This window comes from Neoarius graeffei, chromosome 19, assembly GCF_027579695.1.
Source record: "Neoarius graeffei isolate fNeoGra1 chromosome 19, fNeoGra1.pri, whole genome shotgun sequence".
Lineage (NCBI taxonomy): Eukaryota > Metazoa > Chordata > Actinopteri > Siluriformes > Ariidae > Neoarius > Neoarius graeffei.
Genome location: NC_083587.1, coordinates 65506662 through 65526643, shown reverse-complemented (window position 1 = coordinate 65526643; position 19982 = coordinate 65506662). Strand labels below are relative to the sequence as shown.

Genomic DNA, 19982 nt, shown 5'->3' with positions numbered 1-19982 from the left:
ATACAGAGAGGCCACACCTCTTTTATTAGAAATTACAGATACAGAGAGGCCATACCTTCTTTATTACAAATGACAGGTAAACCACAGAGCGGCCACACCTCCTTTATTAGAAATTACAGCTACAGAGAGGCCATGCCTTCTTTATTACAAATGACACGTAGGCCACGGAGGCCACACCTCCTATATTAGAAATGACAGGTACGGAGAGGCCACACCTCCTTTATTACAAATGACAGGTCGGCCACACCTCCTATATTAGAAATGACAGGTAGAGAGGCCACACCTCCTTTATTAGAAATTACAGATACAGAGAGGCCACGCCTTCTTTATTACAAATGACAGGTAGGCCACGGAGGCCACACCTCCTATATTAGAAATGACAGGTACAGAGAGGCTACACCTCCTTTATTAGAAATCACAGATACAGAGAGGCCACGCCTCTTTTATTAGAAATCACAGGTGCAGACAGGCTACACCTCTTTTATTAGAAATCACAGATACAGAGACCACGCCTTCTTTATTACAAATGACACGTAGGCCACACCTCCTATATTAGAAATGACAGGTACAGAGAGGCCACACCTCCTTTATTAGAAATTGTGACGAGTCATGGAATCTACGGACACGTGTCGGCCGAAATGAATCCGAGAAAATCGCAAAAGAAGCATTAATTAATTAATTAATTAGGCCGACATGTGTCCGTGGATTCCATGACTCGTCACAATTATAGATACAGAGAAGCCATGCCTGTCTTATTAGAAATCACAGGTGCAGAGAGGCCACACCTCCTTTATTAGAAATTATAGATACAGAGAGGCCATGCCTCTCTTATTAGAAATCACAGGTGCAGAGAGGCCACACCTCTTTTATTAGAAATCACAGATATAGAGAGACCACACCTTTATTACAAATGACAGGTAGGTCACACCTCCTATATTAGAAATGACAGGTACAGAGACGCCACACCTCCTTTATGAGAAATTATAGATACAGAGAGGCCATGCCTTCTTTATTACAAATGACAGGTAAGCCACAGAGAGGCCACACCTCTTTTATTAGAAATCACAGGTACAGAAAGGCCACACCTCCTTTATGAGAAATCACAGGTACAGAGAGGCCATGCCTTCTTTATTACAAATGACCGGTACAGGGAGGCAACACCTCCTATATTCGAAATTATAGGTACAAATAGGCCACGCCTCCTTTACTGCATATGACAGGTAGGCCAATAAGTGACCACACCTCCTTTATTAGAAATCACAGGTACAGAGGCCACACCTCCTCTGTCACAAATGGCAGGTACAGGAAGGCCACGCCTCCTATATTAGAAATTATAGGTACAGAGAGGCCACTCCTTTATTACAAATGACAGGTACACAGAACACACCTTCACTAGGATTAAGACTCAGAGGCCACACCTCCTTCACTGTGACCGGACAGGACAGTTTTAGGATTCTGTATGTGTGTGAAATGTTTACGTTGACACTGTATCTGTTTCTCACCCTTTGGGGTCCAGGAGGTCTCTCACTTTCTCATTGTAGATCTCCATGTAGGAAACTTCCACCTTAAAGGTGTGGGAGTCGCTCTGCTCGCGGCCGACTCTCTCAAACAGCGAGCAGCACAGACGCGGGATTAAACCAGGCTGATCAACACTCCCCATCATGGAGTACGACTTCCCCGAGCCTGGGGAATGAACACACACACACACCTGTAAGAATAATGCTGATGATTGGGGAGACACAAGGAGAGAGATTTGTTCTATAAAAGACAGGAAATGGAACAGCCAAGGACCAGTCTCTCGTGTGTGTGTGTGTGTGTGTGTGTGTGTGTGTGTGTGTGTGTGCGTGCGCACGTGTGTGTGTGTTGGAGGCCTGAGCGATTCAGCAGAACAATGAGAAACACAGCAGCTTCCTGTTCATCTACCTGCTGTTCTAATGAGACCAACAGCTGTTTCACCCTCCAGTAGTGCACACTACTCAGCAAACTTCTGTCTCACCCTCCTGTCTCTCTCTCCACAGGGTGAGACAGATGATTGCCAAGTAGTGTACATATAGAGAGACAGGCACACAGACTGAGAGGCAGGAAGACAGAAAGTGAGAGACAGACAGACAGAGACAGCAAGCGAGCACCTGTTTGTCCGTAGGCGAATATGCAGGCGTTGTATCCCTGAAAGGCGTTCTCCAGTATCCCCTCACCCAAACACCTGAAGACCACCTCCTGACCTGCACACACACACACACCTCAGTGTACTGTAGGTGACCGTGTGAGCAGAGAACCACAGCAGAAAGTCCTGCAGTCACTGATTAAGTGATTAGTGCGCTAATCTGGTGTAAACAGCTGTAATGTGGAATCCATTAGCGCTGCTAAAATTTCTGCATGAACACACAATAACCGTGGCTTTTCCACATCGCTAATTTAGAGCTCAAAGCAGAACCATGTTTAAACCCCATACTCCAGATAATTATGAGCTGGGTGAGACTTCACCTCCCACACTGCTGAGAAAGTGCTGTGTGTGTGTGTGACTCACCTGCATATTTGGGGATGTTGGACTCATCCATGGACCAGAAACAGTGGTCGAAGGCGAACACCTGTACAAACAGAAACGAAGCGTGAGTTTTACGGGCGTGCTCGGACATGTGTATCGTAGCATTTCACTCACACTGACCTATCACAGCACTAACACACCTGAGGGACACTCTCTCTCTCACACACACACACACACACACTGAGTGTACAGGATAATCACAGTCACACTGTGAGGTCACTCTGTGTGCACCATATTGTACTATACAGTGGTGCTTGAAAGTTTGTGAACCCTTTAGAATTTTCTATCTTTCTGCGTAAATATGACCTAAAACATCATCAGATTTTCACACAAGTCCTAAAAGTAGATAAAGAGAACCCAGTTAAACAAATGAGACAAAAATATTATACTTGGTCATTTATTTATTGAGGAAAATGATCCAATATTACATATCTGTGAGTGGCAAGAGTATGTGAACCTCTAGGATTAGCAGTTAATTTGAAGGTGAAATTAGAGTCAGGTGTTTTCAATCAATGGGATGACAATCAGGTGTGAGTGGGCACCCTGTTTTATTTAAAGAACAGGGATCTATCAAAGTCTGATCTTCATAACACATGTTTGTGGAAGTGTATCATGGCACGAACAAAGGAGATTTCTGAGGACCTCAGAAAAAGTGTTGTTGATGCTCATCTGGCTGGAAAAGGTTACAAAACCATCTCTAAAGAGTTTGGACTCCACCAATCCACAGCCAGACAGATTGTGTACAAATGGAGGAAATTCAAGACCATTGTTACCCTCCCCAGGAGTGGTCGACCAACAAAGATCACTCCAAGAGCAAGGCGTGTAATAGTCGGCGAGGTCACAAAGGATTCCATGGTAACTTCTAAGCAACTGAAGGCCTCTCTCACATTGGCTAATGTTAATGTTCATGAGTCCACCATCAGGAGAACACTGAACAACAATGGTGTGCATGGCAGGGTTGCAAGGAGAAAGCCACTGCTCTCCAAAAAGAACATTGCTGCTCATCTGCAGTTTGCTAAAGATCATGTGGACAAGCCAGAAGGCTATTGGAAAAATGTTTTGTGGACGGATGAGACCAAAATAGAACCTTTTGGTTTAAATGAGAAGCGTTATGTTTGGAGAAAGGAAAACGCTGCATTCCAGCATAAGAACCTTATCCCATCTGTGAAACATGGTGGTGGTAGTATCATGGTTTGGGACTGTTTTGCTGCATCTGGGCCAGGACGGCTTGCCATCATTGATGGAACAATGAATTCTGAATTATACCAGCGAATTCTAAAGGAAAATGTCAGGACATCTGTCCATGAACTGAATCTCAAGAGAAGGTGGGTCATGCAGCAAGACAACGACCCTAAGCACACAAGTCGTTCTATCAAAGAATGGTTAAAGAAGAATAAAGTTAATGTTTTGGAATGGCCAAGTCAAAGTCCTGACCTTAGTCCAATGGAAATGTTGTGGAAGGACCTGAAGCGAGCAGTTTATGTGAGGAAACCCACCAACATCCCAGAGTTGAAGCTGTTCTGTACGGAGGAACGGGCTAAAATTCCTCCAAGCCGGTGTGCAGGACTGATCAACAGTTACCGCAAACGTTTAGTTGCAGTCATTGCTGCACAAGGGGGTCACACCAGATACTGAAAGCAGAGGTTCACATACTTTTGCCACTCACAGATATGTAATATTGGATCATTTTCCTCAATAAATAAATGACCAAGTATAATATTTTTGTCTCATTTGTTTAACTGGGTTCTCTTTATCTACTTTTAGGACTTGTGTGGAAATCTGATGTTTTAGGTCATATTTATGCAGAAATATAGAAAATTCTAAAGGGTTCACAAACTTTCAAGCACCACTGTATATCACTGCTCCTCATTAAGTATGCACATATTTAATTTCCAACATAGCTAACAAGAAAATCTTCGCAAGCTAGCATACATTGTGGGACGAGACGACTCTCAGATGAAAGGAAAGCTGGAATGTGGCGTTATGCTACTTCATCATGAGCAGAACAACCTGATTATAGCCCCGCCCACTTGTTTCTGATTGGCTCACAAGGTCATGATTTGTTTTTTTGTTTTTTTAAAGTAACTGCAAGCAAAAGCATTGTTCCTGTCTTGAGTGCTTTCCTCTTTGGTTTTTCCCAAACGGTCCGAACGCTGTTCGAGGTGGGATTTTTTTAATGACCGTCTCCCATATCGCCATAGCAACTGATCAAAAATCACAAACGCTAGTTTTCAATTAAACTATTTTATTACGATTCACAAGAAAAAGTAAAACATAGATATTTCAGACAATCTCACAAGCACAACTGTTGCCACGGACATGCTTTCATCAACCAATAGGAAATGCCCAGGGCCGGGGTTTAATTTAATATTTTTCCAGATCTGTAAAATCCAGCGCTACAAAATCAACAAGAAGTTCACAGCAAACCTGAACGTGTCATGTACACGTTAGCATAAAATTAAGCATGATCATTATAAATCTTCCAGATAGTTTAGGCGAACAGTGTTCTTAAGGCCCTGTCCACACGGCAACGGATTCAGGTGAATCTGATAAAATTATTTATCGTTTCGGCCTGGCGTCCACACGGCACCGGCGTTTTGGGTGCCCCAAAACGAAATCTTTTGAGAACGGCTTCCAGAGTGGAACAATCTGGCAACGGCCCCGTTGCAAAGTTGTCTGGATGAGTAGAACGGATTTGTTTACGATGATGTCACAACCACATGACTGTCAGTGCTTCACGCCGGGTAGAAGTGTAACGAACTCAATGCGAATTGTCAACAAATCCTATAACTTGGTTCATGAAACGCGCTTACAAAATATTTTCACTGTGAATATTTATTGTGTAATGGTGCAAAGTGAGAGAGAGAGAGAGAGAGAGAGAGAGTGAGAGAATAGCCCTTAGGGCAGAGTCTTTAGTCCAAACACTGCGGAAGTACTGAGTATAACCAAACCGCGCACCGCCCATGCGCTTTCCAAAAACAAAAACAATCCCGCCAGCAAAAATAGGAAAAAAAAAAAAAGGAGCGATCTCACCTCTTCAGATGTTGGTTTAAGTCCGACAATACATTCCTCAAAAAGGGCGTAGAAGAACAAAGTAATCCATCAACGTGTAGCATTCAATTTATTCCGGACCATTAAAGAATTCTGGAGGATATCAGAATGTTGGCGTACCGGCTTCCATCTACCCCCGTTCATTCCTCTTTCCGCGTCTTTCGTTTTACGCTACTGACTAATAATCAAAACTTTATGTGGCTGATGCTACAGAAGAAGGGGTTTATGCGCATGCGTCTACTTCTTCTATTGTTCTGGTGTCTCCGATGGGACCGTCTTACAGCGCACGTAGAGGTGTGGCATGTGTATTGCATCGTTTTCAGCAAGCGTTGCGTTGCCATATGAACCTGATATTTTACTGATCCGTTGCCCATGTGGACGCGATATTTAAAAAAAAAAAAAATCTCGTTGCCGTTGTCGTGTGGATGTAGCCTAAGTCCCCACAGAATGGCTTCTTCTTCTTAAACAGGAAGTCAGAGTGATGTGGTGTTTAACTGCATCACTGATTTACATCTACTTTTTGTTAGCAACATTAGCAAACCGTGGCAGTGCGGGTTAAAAAAAAAAAAGTGTACATTTTATTTTTGGTGAACTTTCTCCTTTAAGCAGGTCTGCGGTAAAGTAAACAGTGCCTGATGAAGCTTTTGTGAAGGAATCCTTAATGAACGGTATAAATCTGTTAAAGGCCAGATAAAATTCCCGCTTTAGTGACGCGTGTTCCCACGGTAACGTGCTGCAGTGAGGCACCCAACCCCCGAGCTGACAGGAGCAGTTAAAGGTTACACTCAGATTTTTACCTCAGAATGCTAACATTGCTAATCCTGAATGAAAGCTGAATGCAGGTTTATTATATGAACTTATCAGTACTAACTTAGCATTTTGGTGAGGATTTTTTAAAATCGGAATTTAAACAAACAAGATTATTATCCATAACTTATTAAAAAAAAAATTTAACTACAGGGTGAATTCCTGCTTTAATATCTTTAAATAACTTTTCATTTTCTCTCTGGCAAATTTCACATCGATTATGATTTTTTTCCCGTGTTTATATTATAGATGGACAGACAGATGGATGGATGAACAGAGTGATAGATGGATAGATTAATAAATAAATAAATAAATAAATGATAGATAGGTAATTCAAGTGTCTCATACTCCAGAGAATATGGTACTGCTGATAGGGGCAAATTTTGTGCCTCGTCTCTAAATTAGGAGGCACCAGTGTGTGGTGTGTGTGTGTGTGTGTGTGTGTGTTGGGGCACATTCCAACAATGCAGCTTTGAACACACACACTGGTCCACTGTCTCTGCTCATCCTTTCACACATTGTGGCCTTTGTGGGTGTTTTGCGAGATCTCCAAGCTCCGACACACACACACACTCTCACACACACACACACACACACACACACACCCTGTCTCCGCGACAGGAAGCGACAGGAAGAGAAACAGATTCCAAAAATACATTTTCTTTTTGGGGAGTGATGTGACGCCCAATGCTCAGAACAGCTGCTTCAGTCAACGCCAATAAATCCTGAGATCTTATTACCGAAACACAACACAACAATCACAATTAAATCCCAGACCAGTGACGCTACGTTCACACTAGCAAGCAACAGGAGCACATTAATTTCTCCACCTACTTGCATGACATGATTCTGTGATTTCAGCGACGCCAACAAGTGACACCCGAGTTGAGCTTTTCTTAAATCTAAGCACATTGGGTATGATACTGGAAAGTTAAGAGCGGTTATGGTGGTTTTTATCCAGCCTCCTAACTGAGTGCATAGTGCTCGGTGATACTGGTTAAAGATGTAAATTCCAGGTTGACTTTTGCGCAGTAATATATTCGCACTGGAAGTCTGTGAAGCGAAAATCAGCGAGTGTGATGAAATGTATAAAAATTTTTAAAGTTTTCCTGACATAAAGCCACTCACAAATGGCGTCCAGTCATTTGCGTTACGCGTTTATGTATTTGCGACTGCAATAAATCTATCTCAGAACGTGGCGGAAAAAAATTTCAATGAAAATCAGCAGACTGCTTCACAAAGGGAAAGACTGAGAAAGACATACGTCATGCTGTGACACAGGGACGGAAAGCGCTATCTACTGTCTTCTGCATACATGAGCTCACAGATACTTATGACTGGCTAGTGTGCCCCTCCCCCAAGAGAACACACAGAATTAGGACTTTCAGCTACAAATAGTTCTGGAAACCTCCACCAGTTAACAAAGTGCTCGTGTTTAGATCATGCGTGATGCCTAGCCTTCTAAGAGTTTGTATTTCTCAAATCAACGTGTCAAAACTTGAAACATCCTTCTTACCTTCGGCTGCTTCCTGCAGGTCCAGAGGTCACCGAAGGTCATCATTCAGTCAGGAGAGGCAAAGAAAGAAAGAAAAAAAAGTTAATCAAAGTCCTCCTTCATCCATGGAATCATTCCTTCACTCTGAGTCACCGTCTCGAGACCTCAGAATCAAAACTGCTTTCTTATGACTCATTTCACAGGTGTTTCGAGACGGATACGAGCTCGTACAGCTCAGCGAAACAGCGCAAGAAACAATTTAACCATGTTCACGCCGTGTAACTGTGTTCACCATGCTGAAAGAAGAAGACGGAGTGTGTGTTCATGGCTTTGGGGTGTGTGTTTGTGTAAAGAAAATTACACTACAGCCAGCAGTGAGGGGTAATTTAGCGTTACTGTACCGCGATAAACCCCGCGTTACCCCCGTACTCACACCGGACACAGCGTCACAAACACACCGAGCAAATCTCAGCTGCTGCTTTTGAAAATATTTTAATCAATCAACTCCAACGTTTGATTTTACATCACGAGGATGTGAAGCTACATTTCTGTTTTGTTTAATTTTTAATAATTAACAAAATTAGCGTAGTTTGAGAGCTAGCTACCTCGGTAAGTTGTTACGTGTTTCACACAATTTTATTTTTACAATTGGTTGCTTGTTTATTTTTGTGGTTGTTTTTTATTCTTTATTTGGTTTAGTTATTTATATTTTGTTCATTTATTGATTTAATTGTTTTAATTTTCTTGCTCTTTCTCCTATTCATTTACATTATTAATTTTTTTAAATTTGTTTGTTTAATTTATTGCGTTGGTTCATTTATTTGTTGTTTTGCTGATTCTTTGTTTTATTTACAAAAACAAATGATCTGTCTGTATCTCTCTCTCTGTATGCCTGCACCTCAAGCACCTAAAGACCGAAAATTCACAGCTGTAGCTTCAGCTACTCAAACTTTGTCAGTTACAAAGTGACTCACACACACACACACACACACACACACACACACACACACACACACACACACACGCTGCATTGTCTGTTCGCTAAATGGGTCATCAGTGGCTTCACTGGGGCTGGAAATTTCTCATCACTGCTCATAAAACAAAACAAAACAAGAGGAAAAAGTAAAAATGCCGCATTTCCATTTCTTGGTTTATTGACGAGATCGAGTTTCACTCAGCGAGGATGAGAACCGGACCACAACCTTCAGTACGTCGCAGGATGTGCTACAACGTCACTTTCTCAGAGCATGACACGAGAGACAGTACATCAGTGTGAGAACATCAGGACGAGGAATCGGAGTGATCGCACTAAAAACAGAAATGTCACAGCCATGTGTGTGTGAGAGAGAGTTCTACATTTGGAACAGTTTACGACATCCCTCCCATCTCCAACACACACTCCTCACACACTCGGTCCGAAGAGGCAAGCATAAAGAAAACACCATCAGCAAACGTGGGCCAAACAGGAAGTGACCTTCCTTTTCCAAAGAGTAATTAACACGTCAGTATAAAACCAAACCCACTTCTACTCGACCAAACATTTTGTGCGCGCGCGTGCGAGAGAGAGAGAGACAGAGAGAGAGAGAGAGAGAGAGAGAGAGAGAGAGAGACACACACACACACACACACACCAGTGCAACACAACATCTACACAGCAAAAACACCAACAACATTAAAGGTGCAGTCAGTGATTTTTGCCTGAGCTAGCTATTCCCAAACTTACAATCCAAACAAAACCAGCTCCTCCCTGAGGTAGCGTTCCCACCCAAACCACGCCCCCAACATGAGCTGATTAGGCTACATGCTGATTTAGACGTCTGCAACCATGTGACGCTTGTGTAGGTGTCTGCTTTCATACTTCATATTTGCACGTAGCATGATGTGTGTCCCCTAGGGGGCAGTGGTGCATGAGCCAAACCAGAATTTACAAAAAGAGAACGCAAAAAAGTGACAAATGCCGCTTTTCCACTACCAACGCGGCTGAGTTGGGCTGAGCCGTGCCGTGCTGAGTCGAGCTGAGTGGGGCTGTTGGAGTTGCATTTCGACTACAACCGCGCTGAACCGTGCTGGCTGGAAGTGGGTGGACACATTGGGTGGAGTTAGCGAAAGTGGGTGGACGTCACGTGATGTCGTTAGGCGGCGCAAACAGTGACATCAGTGACCTTTTAAGCGGTAGTCTCACGACCCGGATAGTAAACAATAAACATGGAGGACATGGAGTCGTTAGTGTTGCTGGTCTTGGTGCTGTGGCTTGTTGTCACCGACAACGCCAACAGATACTGGCAAGAGCGTATAGATGAGGCGAGGCGCATAAGGCTTCAGAAATTCTCGCAATTCATAATTCTTCCGGGTTTACGGTGTTTACAGATCCCAGCGTGCTCGCGGGGCGTGTGTGGGCATGTGAGGACACTACTCCTCACCAATCAGTGCACAGGGGAGTGTCTGCTCACACCCCTAGCCCCACTCGGCTCGGTTTGGCTCGCTTCAGCCCTACTCCAAAACCGTGCGAGTTTTGGGTGCTGAGTAGGGCTGAAGCGAGCCGAGTCGTGCTGCTCTGAGGTAGTCGAAACGCGAGCCGTGTCGGGCTGAAGTGAGCTGAAAAAGGGTAGTGGAAAAGGCCCAAAAGACAGTCCTGTTTTTCATTGTAGGAATAACACATAGAAAGATTTGACATATTTGTTGTCAGCCTTTTTTTTTTTTTTTGGTTGTTTCAGGCAAAAAATTCTCAAAAACATGCCATTTTTTTGTCCACTTCTGGTTTAACATTTTTAACAGCATCCCTAACGCTGGGATCAGACCACACGAATTTGGACAGATTTTGATGCGATTTTCTTGTGGCCAACAAATTTCTGACATCAGGAATGATGAATGGGTCGTACAGCATGATATAATTGAAGAACAGCGATGTGGCGTCCAGGACGTCCCACGACACCCAGAATAAAAGTCTCGTAGGTCAGAATTTTTTGTATTTTCTCACCTAGCTTGACTCCTATGCCGTGTTCCTTTTTTTTTTTTCCACAAAACACATTGTGTTCGGGCGGCACGGTGGTGTAGTGGTTAGCGCTGTCGCCTCACAGCAAGAAGGTCCTGGGTTCGAGCCCCGTGGCCGGCGAGGGCCTTTCTGTGTGGAGTTTGCATGTTCTCCCCGTGTCCGCGTGGGTTTCCTCCGGGTGTTCCGGTTTCCCCCACAGTCCAAAGATATGCAGGTTAGGTTAACTGGTGACTCTAAATTGAGCGTAGGTGTGAATGTGAGTGTGAATGGTTGTCTGTGTCTATGTGTCAGCCCTGTGATGACCTGGCGGCTTGTCCAGGGTGTACCCCGCCTTTTGCCCGTAGTCAGCTGGGATAGGCTCCAGCTTGCCTGCGACCCTGTAGAAGGATAAAGCGGCTAGAGATAATGAGATGAGATGAGATGAGACATTGTGTTCTGTAACGTTCCTTCTGTAGCCGCGATTGACCCTCTCTTGACCGTCCTCCTGGACGACACGCAAGGACATGAACGATGATTGGTCGGGGTCGAACCTGTAGCGCTGACAGTCTCCCAACCAAAACACGGCAAGAAATGATGGCACTACAATTGTCTAATCTGACATGACGTCCATCAGGAAAGACAAAAATATCATGTAGTCTGATTGCGGCATTATAAACATAGCAAACTGATGTTAATGATAAATGCTAGTCAAGTCAAACATACGTTTTTCATTTCACGTTAATGAACTCCATTTACTGGAACCAAATGCGAGGATCTCGCTTTCAAGCAGGAAAAGCTAGTCGAGACGAGAATGTGAACCATATCATTACTATGATCAGATTGGCGGAAAGAGGGCGGAGCTTCCAGTTCAATGCACCTATGCAACTGGCAGTCATTCCAGATTTATATGTCAATTAGTTCATCTGACTTTTTGGGGGTGGAGGAGGGGAACCATGTGAAGCTGCTCCACAAAACGTCTCAAGGTTAGAAGGTCCTGTGTTTGTTCGTGTTGTTGGGCGGCATTTTTTTTCTGAGACCGTTTATAGAAAAGACGTTGTTTATTCTAATTATACTGATGATCAGACATTTCAGAGAGGTCGAGTCAGTGAAGCAGCTCAAGCATGGAAAAAAAAAGTTCAGGTAGATGAAAGATGACCCTAAAACATGAGTTACGAGCAGAATGACTCAGTCATGACTCAGGTTCTAACACCACACACACACACACACACACACACACTCTCTCTCTCTCTCTCTCTGAGGTCAAGATTTGCATCTGTTGTTCTGCCCAAATGCGACCCAACCCCCAGAAGAAGGGCGCTGGGGAGCTCGAGGGAAATGCACGGGTTTATCAGAGGAACACACATCTTTCCGGCTGAACAACAAACGAACACATTTACCCCAAAAAAAAAAAAAAAAAAAAAAGGTGCCCATGCCAAGCCGAGGAGAGAGAAAATCTGTACGAGCAAAATGCTTACTTTATTTTTGTTGTTGTTCAGAGAGATAGAGATAATGAGAGCATTCCTGAGGCAGGGTGCAGCTTCGTTTCCCTTTGCTACACACAGTAACAGATTGGTTTATAAACACATCATCCGTTTTTTTCTCTGTTTTTATTTTAATCCCAAACACAACTCTGTAAAGACGATCAGGTGGTGTAGCAGTTATGAAACTCTGGTGAATTTGCCCCCTCGGGGGGGGTCAAACCCAAAGAACCATTGGGTGAGAACTGATAGGGTTTTTGTGTGATCCCTTTGATTTCTGAAGAGTAACAATTTTTGTGATCGTGTACAGTTTTTCAGGGGACGGGAACACATGGCGACAGTGACACAGGGGGGTGGGAACTGCAGTCCACTTGGCTACAGTAAGTGCGTTTACATGCACATCCAAATCGAGCTACTGTCGGTAATCGAGCAAAGGGTCCCAGCAGGGGTGCCAGAGAAATCCAATCCTACATGCACACAAGGAAATCGAGCTATTGTGTGAGGTGCATTGTGCACCCGAGCCACAGGTGGCACTACACGCCCCATCGTGTTGGTACACTTCCGGTTGTCGTCATGAAGAAGAGCTATTCAAGAGAGTAAACAAAGTTATCAGTTCCGTGTTCACAAGAAGAACGACGATGAGGACATCAACATCGAGATTATATATATATATATATTCAACTCCTTAAGCTGAATGAGCATGAACTCTATCTCCTCATTGCTCCAGAAGTGCACGTTTCTACTACTGTTGTCATGCCGACCGAGGCTGTTGTGTTTCCCGCTTGTGGTCTCGTCACTCGTCACTTCCGGAAGGGGCAGTGCTGAAGTAAGTAGCTCGACTACGTAGCTCGATAGGGTTTACATGCACTAAGTAGCTCGGCTACAATCGCATAATCTAGGTCGCGTAGCTTGATTACGAGAAATCCAATTCGGTTCGATTTCAGCCGAGCCAAGGTGTTTCCATGGCATTCAGAACTTCGATTTCAGTCAAGCAACGGTAGAAATTTGATTTTCTCTATGTGCATGTAAACGCACTGTGTGACACAGGGGGGCAGGAACTGCAGTCCTCTTGGCTACAGTGACATGGGGGGGGCGGGAACTGCAGCCCGCTTGGCTACAGTGACACGGGGGGGGGGCGGGAACTGTAGTCCGCTTGGCTACAGTGACACGGGGGGGGGGGGGGACACGGACCGCCATAGGGAACTGCAGCCCGCTTGGCTACAGTGACACGGGGGGGGGCTGCAGCCCGCTTGGCTACAGTGACACGAGGGGGGGGGGGGCTGCAGCCCGCTTGGCTACAGTGACACGAGGGGGGGGGGCTGCAGCCCGCTTGGCTACAGTGACACGGGGGGGGGGGGGCTGCAGCCCGCTTGGCTACAGTGACATGAGGGGGGGACTGCAGCCCGCTTGGCTACAGTGACACATGGGGGCGGGAACTGCAGCCCGCTTGGCTACAGTGACACATGGGGGCGGGAACTGCAGCCCGCTTGGCTACAGTGACACATGGGGGCGGGAACTGCAGCCCGCTTGGCTACAGTGACACATGGGGGCGGGAACTGCAGCCCGCTTGGCTACAGTGACACATGGAGGCGGGAACTGCAGCCCGCTTGGCTACAGTGACACGGGATGGGGGCGGGAACTGCAGCCCGCTTGGCTACAGTGACACGGGATGGGGGCGGGAACTGCAGCCCGCTTGGCTACAGTGACACGGGATGGGGGCGGGAACTGCAGCCCGCTTGGCTATAGTGACACGGGGGGGGACTGCAGCCCGCTTGGCTACAGTGACACATGGGGGTGGGAACTGCAGTCCTCTTGGCTACAGTGACACGGGGGGGGGGGCGGGAACTGCAGCCCGCTTGGCTACAGTGACATGGGGGGGGCGGGAACTGTAGTCCGCTTGGCTACAGTGACACATGGGGGCGGGAACTGCAGCCCGCTTGGCTACAGTGACACGGGGGGGGGGCGGGAACTGCAGCCCGCTTGGCTATAGTGACACGGGGGGGCTGCAGCCCGCTTGGCTACAGTGACACATGGGGGCGGGAACTGCAGTCCTCTTGGCTACAGTGACACATGGGGGCGGGAATTGCAGCCCGCTTGGCTACAGTGACACGGGGGGGGGGGGGGGGGGGACTCCAGCCCGCTTGGCTACAGTGACACATGGGGGCGGGAACTGCAGTCCTCTTGGCTACAGTGACATGGGGGGGCGGGAACTGCAGTCTGCTTGGCTACAGTGATATTAGGGATGGGTTCTAATTAGTTACAGTAGTCCAGGGGGTGGAAACCGTGGTCCGATTGATAAAAGCACCACCATTGGGGGTGAGAATTTTCATCTGGTTATAGCATCACTGGGGCAAGAACTGAGCTGATTGTTGTAGGCGGGAACTAGAGTAGGCAGGTCTGATTGCTTACAGTGGCACTGGGGATAAGAAGTGTGGTCTGACTGGTTACAGTGATACTGGTATGCAGGAGCTGTAGTCTGATTGGGTAAAGCCACCCTGGGGGCGGGAACTATGTGCTATTGGTTATAGAAGGACAATGTTCTGACTGGTTACAGTGACATTACTGGCAGGAAGTGTATTCTGATTTCAGTGGCATTAGAGGTGGGATCTGCAATCTCATTGGTTACTATTGTATTGACAGTGAAAAATGAGGTCCAACTGGTTACAGTGGGTTTGGAGGCGGGACCTGCGGTCTGATTGGTTACAGTTGAACTGGAAGCAGGAACACAGTCAAGACTCCAGCACAGCTAAGAGCTGATTTGTTAAACTAATTCTAAGCGTTAAGGTTTTTTTTGAGGGGCAGAAAGGAGATTATGTTGAGGTTCTGGAGGTTATGTAGACTCGCTGTGAGATCAAACCCCACACCCACCCACTTCTCCAGGAATCTAATTACAGCGACGAGACAGTGTAGGAACTCTGAATGCGGTGTGAAATCCCTCTGAGCCTCTGATAGTTGGTGACGGGATGAAGGGAAAATTACACGCTTCACTGGTGCAGAGCAGTATCAGATGAAAGTGAGCTTTCGCTAATCACCTCGCCCTCTGAACACTGGAGTGAGGCATGATGGGATAGTGGGAGGGATATGGGGGTGGGGGGGGAGAAGACACCTGTCAGCCTGCTCTGATCATTATTAGGCTGGAAAACCCCTCTGCATAGTCTTCATATCTAACATCGACACGTCACCGCCGGCTAAATACCCACCTGTCTGTCTGTCTCAGGTGCTTGCGTCTCTTACACACACACACACACCTCTTGCACCTCTGCCTCTCTCTCACTCATATTTCAAATCTGATTTACCGTGTCACCTCGTGGAAAGTTTTGAAACCAGAGTGTGAGCCTCACACTGCTGCACATGCTCAATGAATGGGAATGAAACTCCCCCTTCATGCCCTCAAGACACATTCTCTCTTCATTTAACACCATCTGTTTACTCAAACTGTTAGAAAGACAGAAGCACATGGAGCCGAGGATCACGCAAAAAAATAATAAATAAATAAAATAAAATCAGCAGCAAAATAAAAAAAAGACGCTACGGTTGTATACAATACTGTTACAGCTCGTCGGCATGTTAATAACTCGTGGATAATTATCTTCAGCTAAATGTCATGGAGCAGAAAAATTCTTCCAAAGACCAAAAATTCCTCTTCTATCCTTCTTCTAACACACAGCTGCTGAAAGTCAGAAAAGTCCTGCAATATTAAATATGTATAACTTCCTACTTTAATTCTCTGCTCGTTTTTCAGTTGTGGTTAATACAGGTGTAAATATACTGCATGTGTAGCATCAGTACCTGAAAATGGAAAAACAACATTTCCTAAACAGATGTCAGATCTATTATTGAAGCATTACAGGAATTTATTTATTATGAAATGTAAAAATCATTCGATATGACCACGATATTTTCAAACGTCCCTGAAAAACATCGTAACGTGCACAAAGGCGTCCAGATGCTGCCTTAACTCTTTCAACAAAAGGATAAACAATGCCATCTTCTCACATTTCGTTTTTGGCGAGTAGTCACATCAGCTGGAAACGCGCACACACACACACACACACCAGCCTGAGAGAACTCGAGAGAAAAAAACAAAAAAACAGGCCCACAAGGTCCAACAGATCTCTCACAGCGATTAGACAAGTCCTGACACAGATTACTCCAGCAAGATTATTGTTATTTTGACTAACAGCAAGTACACACCCCAAAGCTGTGCTTTCTGCAACATCTGAATTGAGAGCTCAATTTTTTGCAAATTAAATACGACGCTGTAAGGCGATAACTCCAAACGACAGCCTCGGATTCCTCAGTCCAATGTGTTATGCTGCCTTTTGATGCAGCTGTTCGAAAAGATGCAGATGTGTACGACAGCTACCAATGTTTAGAAAAAAATTAAGTCGCTTCTGGTGAGTCTATGTAGCTAGTACGGCTAGCCTGTGCTGCTAATCTGCTAACGAGGCTAGTACGAAAAACTAGCACGGCGCATACAGGATCTCAAGCAACCGATTTTCAGCGATACGTTTCGGCTCCTTCTGAGCTAAAAAGGGCTGGATGATCAGGCCACGCCCACAAGAGACAAACTACAAGTAAGGCAAGCTGGTTCGTAGTGTAGAGGTCTGCGCGGGACAGAATTTTCAGTCCCGCTCCCGCAAAGAATTATGATTTTGTCCCGCTCCCACCTGCAAATCCCGCATGATGCAGACGTTCACGTTATTTCTCACGAAAGTTCTTGTCATTGGCTTGGGGAATTAAACATGCTGAGCTTATCTGAGCTCTCCACTGACCGATCCTTCACCTAGCGCACGTAGCGAGGGTGCGCGTTACCAGGCGGCATGCGCAGCTGAGGCTTTACAGAGATACCCAACACACCTACCAACATCTACAGTGCATGTTAAGAATATTGTACATGGCTTATATGTCACTCCTCACATTTACATTCTAGGAAATACAAGTAGGCCTATAAGAAATTAATATAATTTAAAGACACAGCGTGATGGTGCCCCGCCCCCTACTTTGAGTGGATTTGAGCATAAATATCTACAGCTCACGTTCAGGGGTGCGTTTCCCAAACAACCAACCAAGTTAGCATTAAACCAATACAGTACGATCAGTGATGGGAATAACGGCGTTAGAAATAAACGGCGTTACTAACGGCGTTACTCTTTTTAGTAACGAGTAATCTAACTAATTACTTTTTACATCGTTATAACGCCGTTCCCGTTACTTACAATAAAATACTATGCGTTACTTTATTAAAGCTGTTCTCATCTGGCACGCTGCTCGCTCAGCCTTTCTTTACTCTGCTTTAGTGTGGGGCGTGGAGACACAAGACAACGGCACAGTAAGCCAATCAGAGTAGATTTGGACAACATATGTAGGTAGGCCACGCCTACTGCACTACTGCGCGCTCTTTCAATTGGAAGACCCAGCGATGGCGAGCGGTCAGCCCAGCACTGCGCTTTCACACTGGAAATACAGCCATTACTTTTCATTACTTGAAATAAAAGGCAAGAGTGTTTACGTGCAATGCACATTATGTCGAGGAACAAAGCGTTTGTCCTCGTCAGTGGCCAGTAATTAGTAACATAATTTTAATAACTGCAAAAATATATTACATTTGATAGATGTCTTATCTCACATTGTCCCACAAAAATATTAATATAGTGTAGATAACGTTACTAACTGGTTCTGTTAAGTGTCCATTTCAGTCATTAAACACATTTAACATTCACTTTTATTATGATTACACTAATTGAATTTGATTTTTTTTTTGAGGGGAGACAAAATGTAACGGAATAATTACTTTCCCTGGTAATTAGTTACTTTTATGACAAAGTAACTCCGTTACTAACTCAGTTACTTTTTGGGAAAAGTAACTAGTAACTATAACTAATTACTTTTTGAAAGTAACGTGCCCAACACTGGGTACGATGCAAGTTTGAACTAACTAACATCCAAAAAACGACTGTTTCCCAAAGCTGTAGTACCAACTTGGTCTGAACCAAGTTGATTTGAACCAACACAGTTCAAACCACGATGTTTTCAGATGTGTTCGAATGGTCTCGTTTATTGTCGGAATTCAGAGAAACAACCCGAAGTTGGCCGACAGTGCGAACGGCATTTCACCATTAAATGACCGTTAAGCCAAATTTGGTGCGTCCATAATCTTCCCCTGATGCTTGCAACTTGGTGTAGATGTTCATTTAGACTAATATAAAATTGCAATACCCCTCATTTGGAAATCACGTGTAAACAAAAGGCATCTCCATAAATTAAAGCATCATATCCTAGTTTTGGCTATAAGGCTATTTGCGCTGATTAAAAATAGCTAAGCAAACTGCTGTGAGACGGCACAGATAACGTTATGTAGATCTACATGTTGTGTATTTATAGGTGGCATTGTTAGGTTTATTGCAAGTTTATTGTTTAGACTCTGACATTCTGCTGACACATTCCAAGTTGAGCGCTGCATGCACTCATGATTGACAGCTCTCGCTTTGATTGACAGCTCTCGCTTTGATTGACAGCTCTCGCTTTGATTGACAGCTCTCGCTTTGCGCACTCGCACTCCCACTTCCGAGTCTGTGGCGTTAGGATTCCAACCGCGATTTCATTCTCCTCTCATATGAAGTGTTGCGCAACCACAATCAGCTCCTCAGATTATACACTGTCTATTTCTCGCTTTAGACCACATCCGCAAATTTAGGCATCTTAAAATGTTTTTTATTAATGCCAAATAAAACATCCGGCACAAATTATATATGATAGACATAAATTAATAATTTATAAATTTTATTTTAAACACGTTTTTAGTTAGCGGGACTGCAGCTTATCACCTCTCCCGCCCGCGCCCGCATTGTGCACTCCCCCTCCCGCCCGCGCCCGCAATGAGCTTTCAAAATTTGTCCCGCGCCGCACTGCTTTGCGTCGGGTCCCGCGGGACTCCCACGGGAGTGCAGGGCTCTATCGTAGTGTGAACGCAAGGTTAGGTCACATGACCATCTTCCTGGTCATTCGAATGCAGTGAGTTTAGAAACCGTTACAGAGCGGTAAAGACGAAGCTTCCACGAAGAATTCTAAATAAACCAAACTAATACTACCAATATAATGAACAAATAGGAAAACAGACAGTCCTGGGATTTAATGTGGTGAATATCACGATGTATATCACGCGCCTGATTATTTAGCCATCAGTGTGATTTAAGGGCGAGACGGTGAAGTGGTTTTAAAACGTAAAGTCAATGAAAGCACTGATTCAGATGTTTAGCGGCGCTGGGAAGCGAGTCATACTCGAGTGTGTGGAAAGATAAAAGCTGCTTGAGCTGCTCTACCTCAGGTCACAGCTTTAAATGTGGGTTAGTGTGTGCGCGCAAGTCAGTGTGCGTGTGTGTGAGCGCTTCACGCCCGACTGCTGTCCAGTTAGCCATGAGCTAGTGCTCATTTCCAGATGACGCCATTACACACGAGCTTTGCTTTTTCCAAAGGAGCGAGGGATGTTCACAGGGTGTGTGTGAGAGAGAACAAGCATGTCGTTTCCTTTTAGCGAATCATGAAATCAGAGGCAGGATTTCCCCGCAGTGATTTAAGCCTCTCTCGTTACATCAGACAGTGGAACAGACTGGAGATGATAAATCGGTTAAGTGA

General features: G+C 45.0%; 1 protein-coding gene across 6 annotated transcripts in view; it reads right to left on the bottom strand.

Moving 5' to 3' along the window:
- kif13a (kinesin family member 13A) overlaps positions 1-19982 on the bottom strand; it is a 97512-nt gene that overhangs the window by 68151 nt on the left and 9379 nt on the right. For all 6 annotated transcript variants that reach the window (XM_060900450.1, XM_060900454.1, XM_060900453.1 and 3 more), the window contains 4 exons: positions 7920-7932; positions 2528-2588; positions 2130-2222; positions 1503-1683 (listed from right to left, as the gene is read on the bottom strand). In XM_060900450.1, the coding sequence (XP_060756433.1) occupies positions 1503-1683; positions 2130-2222; positions 2528-2588; positions 7920-7932 (348 nt within the window). The remainder of the gene's footprint in view (positions 1-1502; positions 1684-2129; positions 2223-2527; positions 2589-7919; positions 7933-19982) is intronic.